Source organism: Ruditapes philippinarum, unplaced genomic scaffold (genome assembly GCF_026571515.1).
Source record: "Ruditapes philippinarum isolate M1 unplaced genomic scaffold, ASM2657151v2 ctg6021_1_1_1_1, whole genome shotgun sequence".
NCBI lineage: Eukaryota > Metazoa > Mollusca > Bivalvia > Venerida > Veneridae > Ruditapes > Ruditapes philippinarum.
In genome coordinates, this window is record NW_026856506.1 from 29339 (window position 1) to 35644 (window position 6306).

At 32.0% G+C, this 6306-nt stretch overlaps 1 protein-coding gene across 1 annotated transcript; it reads right to left on the reverse strand.

Moving 5' to 3' along the window:
* Window positions 1-1884: 1884 nt before the first annotated feature.
* Window positions 1885-3880, reverse strand: LOC132746796 (uncharacterized). Its single transcript, XM_060736046.1, has 2 exons — window positions 3818-3880; window positions 1885-3638 (listed from the first exon to the last, which is right to left on the reverse strand). The coding sequence occupies exon 2, from the start codon at window positions 3618-3620 to the stop codon at window positions 2676-2678; it is 945 nt and encodes a 314-aa protein (XP_060592029.1). The 5' UTR covers window positions 3621-3638; window positions 3818-3880; the 3' UTR covers window positions 1885-2675.
* Between the last annotated feature and the right edge of the window lie 2426 nt (window positions 3881-6306).

Below are 6306 nucleotides of genomic sequence, written 5' to 3' on the forward strand. Positions count from 1 at the left end.
AAGTTTCAGAAAAAACTTACGAACGTTTTGTGAAACACACTTACGATTTACATTACTTTAAACGTAAGCGTAAAGTTTCGATATAATACTTACGAAACTTACGAAATGTTAGTAAATCGGGCCACATACTAATACGTTTTAATGGTACACAATTTTTGAGAGAGAGAAATCCAGTTCCGCCATTACAGAAAAAAATAATTTGAGTCCTTATAAGAAATATTTGCAGTTTCAATTAGCTGAAAAACTTGAAATGACTATATTGTAAAGGGCCAAAACTGTGCAATTTAGTAGTGCATTGTTATCAATGAACCACTTACTTGCTTTAGGTCTCCGATAAATGTATTAATCATAAAGAATAAAGCGTTTATCAGTATGTCGCAAACATTTAGATAAAATTATCTCACTCATGTATCTTGATGATATTTTCTAAAGGAAGCTTTCAATGTAAAAATGTTAGACTTTACACTTTGCAAATTAGTATTTGTGTGTAAAGTGTATCCCTTCAATTACAAATGAGGGTGTGCCAGTGTTTATTTGAAGGCAATTTGAAAACTTGCAGTGGTATATGCAATTTAGAAATACGAGTTTATTTAAGTATATACATCTATGTAGTAAAAGGATCATCTTCAATACTGTCTTGACTCAATATTTCAGGTTGATAAGTACCCGGAAATAAGATGATATTTTAAAGGTTGCTATTCTAACATTAAACTTGCAAATATATATTAAATGAAAAACTTACATTTTATTGTTTTTTTTTAAACAAATAAATCTGGAGAGAAATAAACACGATATATCCTACTAATATATATCACTTAAATGGTTCAACTGCGTATCAGTGCATGGTGTCTAAAATATGCAATGATAACATCCGGTACCCGGTAAACGGATATGCTGGCGTGTAATGATAAAAATTCTTCTCCTTATTAATATAGTATTATATAGTACAGTTAAAGTGATTTCGGAGAACCTGACACGGATTGATATCTTCTCTGCCAATTTAAATTCGAGTGTTTTTATACAAATATCGTTTTTTTTTTCATATTATTATATTATTCATAATGTCCGGGACATAACTCTGAAAACACAAGAGATATCAACAAGAAACTTTGAAGGTTAAGTAGAAGGGCAGCACTCTGCCTTGCCTATTTTTTCTTAGTTTAAGCCCTTTTTCATGTTTGAACTTTGTCTGGAACATAACTCTGAAACTAAGATTTTTACTTATTTTCTTTAAATTTATGATGACTAAATTTATCAAGAAACTGTAAAGATAAAAAAACTAAATGCCTCAATATGCTTTACAGCTAGCGGCTTTGCAAATAAATACATGTACTGTGTGCAAGTGGCAAGTGCGCTGATAGTAAACGCTTAAACATTTTCCCCAAGTCTTTACGGTTATTATGGTCCATGAAACTATTTTACATAATAGATAATTTAAATATAACAAATAATTCAAAAGAGGCATGTTAATTATTTTTATCCACATTAAATAAAAAATAGAAAATGTGTTTTCTTTCTGTGGAAAAGTCAAATGTGTTGTATAATGTTTTATTATTAATAGCTATGCTAATTGCTTCAAGAAAATAGCGCAAAATGAGAAATAATTTGTGTAATAGAAATCAAAGTGTAAAAAATGTTATTTTGACCTCCAAGCAAGATATTAAATCACTATAACTGTATTACTTGCTATAGCGCAAAATAATAAAATAAGGCTCAGAAGTATACACAATAAACAACTTTTTGAAGTATATTAGGTCACCAAAATAAAAAGCTTTTGAAGGGTCAATATAATAATAACATTTTGAGGCTTAATGGGCCTTTAAAATGTTCTCTCGGTATTCTACTTCAAAACACATAGATGAATATACAAACCAACAAACAAGATTTGCTTAGAACATTTATTTGCAATAGAATGAAAAAAGAATTAGGCCAAACAGTCAATGCTTTTGGTCGCCTGCGGGAAAGATTATATAAGCCTACTATTAAGTAATTAGAATAGTATACTTATAAGTACGACAACAAAAGATATAAAAAATAATGAATCACAGTACTACCACACATATTATATATTCTATCGTTCTTATATCATTCCAAACATTCCTGTACTTTTCGGCCGAATTCAATTTGTCTTCATCTTGACTTCCGGTAAATTACTGGGCTATTTGCCATCTTTACCCAATACGGAAATGTTTACCACGACCGATAATCTCTTGTAAAGACAATTCTTGTTTAGAATAAGCAGCATAACGACAATTTATTGAACTTTTATCTATTTAATTGTACCTTAAAGGTAATTTCACCTTTCCATGTATTTCAGATGTTCAAATTCTAAATTTGTTTCCACATTACAGTTACATTTTTCATCTGAATTGAGTAATTAAGTGTTTGTTAGATACATGTCATGGTCACTTTTAACTACAATACCATTTGGTTTTGACGCTTAATTTGGGTGAAAGAGAAAGGTATGCGCTTATTTTCAGATACAAATTTTCCATGTGAAAATGATATGCGTTTATTATTTGGTTACGGGAAATACTTAACTATCAAAGTATGCTCTTATTTAGGTATTCTCTTGTATTCATATTTTCGAGATTCTACGGTATTTTTTACATAAAGTCACAAAGGAAGTAACGAAAAGAAATTTGTTATTGTAAGGATAGATAAAGGGGCTCCATTCACATTTGTTCTGGAGTGTTCTTGCATTTCTGCCACATTGTGTATTTCTTGTATCCCGTATAGCATCCGCTGACCGTCGATTTCGGGTTACATGGGTCCCAGGGCTCGCAGCATCTACCCCAATTTTTATTGTGATCTACGTAACACCAATAGTAACTTGCCTTTCCGATCTCCTGGTGCATCCCACAGGGTACTGATTCTAAGCATTTCCTACCTTTCGTATCTATAGAGCCAGCATTGCCACAATATTGCCATTTTGAACCAGACTGACACCACATGTAGTTGTAACCATGGAAATCGCATGAGCCCGAGCAGCAATAGTCCCAGTGATCCTGAGCGTCGGTGTAGCACCATCTGTATGGCTGACTATGATAACCGCATGTATTATCTTGTCGGCATCGTGTATTACCAGCAGTGAAGCTGTTTAAACTCCAAACTGTGCATAAAATACCTTCAGTACGGATATCCCTGCAAAAGGCATTGAAATCTGGTTCTTTGTAGTCCAAAAGCTCTGATAAATCAGAGAATTGCCCTGGAAAGTTCAATGGGTGATGAGGATTCAGTGATTGAGACATGGGCTTTCCTTTACACCTTGCGGTACATTGATTGATCTGTTTCTTCACGTTGTCTTTCATCGTACAGTTACTTGCACCGCCTCGTTCGACGTTCATCCATGAAGTGATCCATTGTTCCGTGCAGTCAGAATCGTCTGCTTCTGGGCATGTCTTAATAAAGTCGTTGATCATCGCAGCATTCATTGAAAGTTTGGCAGATTCCTTGCAAGAGCAGCACAAGTCTTTGTCTATGCAACGAAGCATACAGCCTTGGAACGTTTGCTCAAGATTATTTTCGACACGTAAAACATCGTCGTCTTGATCTTTGCGGTAACCATGAGTAACCGTACAAAGAACAATTACTAAAAAGATGTGTGCAAATCGTGGCATGTTGAACTGCAACCAAACCTGCGAAGAAAATGAAAAATATTTGATAGTTAGTATATACATAAATATTTATAAAGATTTACAGTTCAAATGACAAAACTTAATTAATTAATTTAAGATAATCAAACAAATAATCAAATCTCGAGTGGAGCAGTTTCTTTTGAATCAGAGGTGTTTTGCATATTAATATTGTAAATTACTTTTTGATAATTATTTATAGTATTTAAAAGATTCCAACTAAATTCATCATGATAAACTGTCAAATGAAATACATACCACTGCTGCAAAGCAATGAAACTGTGACTTTTTTTTGCCGTATCAATATAATATATACAAAGACGACCGTATCCGCATAGATTGGCCGTGTGCAACTTCCTGATGCAAATGTAGTTGTTGGAAAGAGATAAACTGTTATCTGTTAGCTAGAATATTAATATCTCAATTGTCCTTAGTTATGAAGGCTTCACATATTTTATTGTTTTAAAGGCGTTTTTGTCTTAGAAAATAATATGTTTTTCTTCCTCAAAAGGGGTAGCATGTGTTCGATAACTTTTAATAATGTGCTAATAATGATTCAAAGCATATAAGATGCTTATCACTGGTAGAAAGTAGCGCAGAAAGTGAAATGATTTGTAATAACGGTAGCAAGATGTAAACGAAGTCGTATTTTTACCAAAGAACAAAATATACAAAATATTTTATGCTTCAGTTTGTGTAGTTGCTAGAAGATTTGTTGCTGTTTTTGTTGTTGTTGGTGGTGATGTTTTGTTGTTGGTGGTGGTGATGTTTTGTTGTTGTTTTTTATCGTAACCAGATAACCTGAAAACAAGGAGTTTTAGAGGTGGTTCTTTAGTGGTATCAAACTTTCTTATTATTATTATGCAATATTTCCCTACTTTCAAACATGTTAAGGATCATGAACACAGTGATAACAATTCACCGATTAGAAGCAATGTAACGGTTGTAGCATACGGTACAATTAGAAATGCATCGTTCGGGGATATGATCCGAGTTTTAACATTTCGTCTGTCCCCCGGATTACTGGATTTGCTATGGTTTTGTTTTGCGCTAAAATAGCCTCGCTCTTCGTGGGATTGGGAATGGAATAGCGAACAGCCGGAGCATAACATCGTGAAGAAATTGCTGTAATTTGTCGAACCATATTAACTTGTGCATCGTGCATAAAGTTTGCTGAAATTATTCAACTTCAAAGATATGAAAATAAACTCGCTTATATATAACGCATATATGATTAACATTTGCGAAAGAAGAAATGACATACATACGTACGTGTTCTTTATGTTGCCAGGATATTGTCGTAAGACTTTTAAAAAACTGTTTGTAAATGACAACATCTTGCAGTGATAGCCTGCTTCTTATATTTCATAATAATTTACATTCAGGCAGAATAAAATTAGCTAAAACAGAGAAAGGTATGAACAGTAGTCAGATTTACTAACACCACGGTTGTATAAACAAGACTTGACAAAAAATTGCAAAACATTTAATAATTGTGATTGATACTCATAGATCATAGATCTATATATATGACGTACTTACTCGTAACAATTGTTTAATCAAGTTGTCATTGTTATTAATTAAAGGAGGGGCATCCTTACTAGAATCCTGCTCAGTTAACGTATATATATGATCAAGAGATTACGCCATGTGTTTGCGATATGATTGTTTATTGAACCCGGATTTTGCAATTATACAATTAGATTTCGAATAAACGATATACATCCGTGTTTGAGTATTTATTAATAATTTATTTATTTATTTAAAATTGTATTTATTTATTTTAATTTTACTTCTATTTTTATTTAAATTTAGTTTAATTCATTTAAATTTATTTATTTTTTTTATTTATTTTAATTTATTTATTTATTTATTATTGATTTTAACTAATTAATAAATTAACTAACTAACGAACTAACTAACGTACATATTTCTTTCTTTCTTTTTTTCCTTCCTTTATTCTTTCTTTCTTTTTTTCTTCTTTTTTTCTTTCTTTCTTTCTTTCTTTCTTTCTTTCTTTCTATGGATTAAATTTACTTCTTATTACATAGTATATTTACATTTCCAAACATAATTGCCAGCTATATATTTTAACCGGTAACAAAACGTATGACTTGACAGAAACCTGTCTATGACTTCCCTTACACTGACCTTAAACCTCAGAAGTGATAAAATGAAACAGCGGCAAGGGAAATAAAACAAACAAAAACTTGCAACTTGCTTAAAATGGAAATACAATATACATGTATATAGCATGAAAATCTCAATCAAATTGAACTGACGCACTTTAACTCTTCTTCTATTATACTAGAGGCTTCAGCTTAGATATTTGGTAAAATTGATAAATTTTGATAATTTGATAAAAAATTTTGGGCCTCTACAAAAAATATTCAAATTATATACCCCTTGTTCTTTATTCTTTTTCTATTTTCCTCAGGATGTTGATAGCGCTCTGTGGTCACTTAAAACAAACAAAGCTTTAGGTCCTGATGGAGTCAGTAACTGTATATTGCGGGAAACTGCTTCAGTTATTAAATTTCCCCCTATGTTCGTCTTCAGACTTGTAAAATACCATTTACATGGAAAAAATGCCAATGTTTGTGCTGTCTTTAAAAATGGTGATCCATCTCTTCCAAATAACTATCGTCCGATTTCCTTGTTGTGTTGCGTC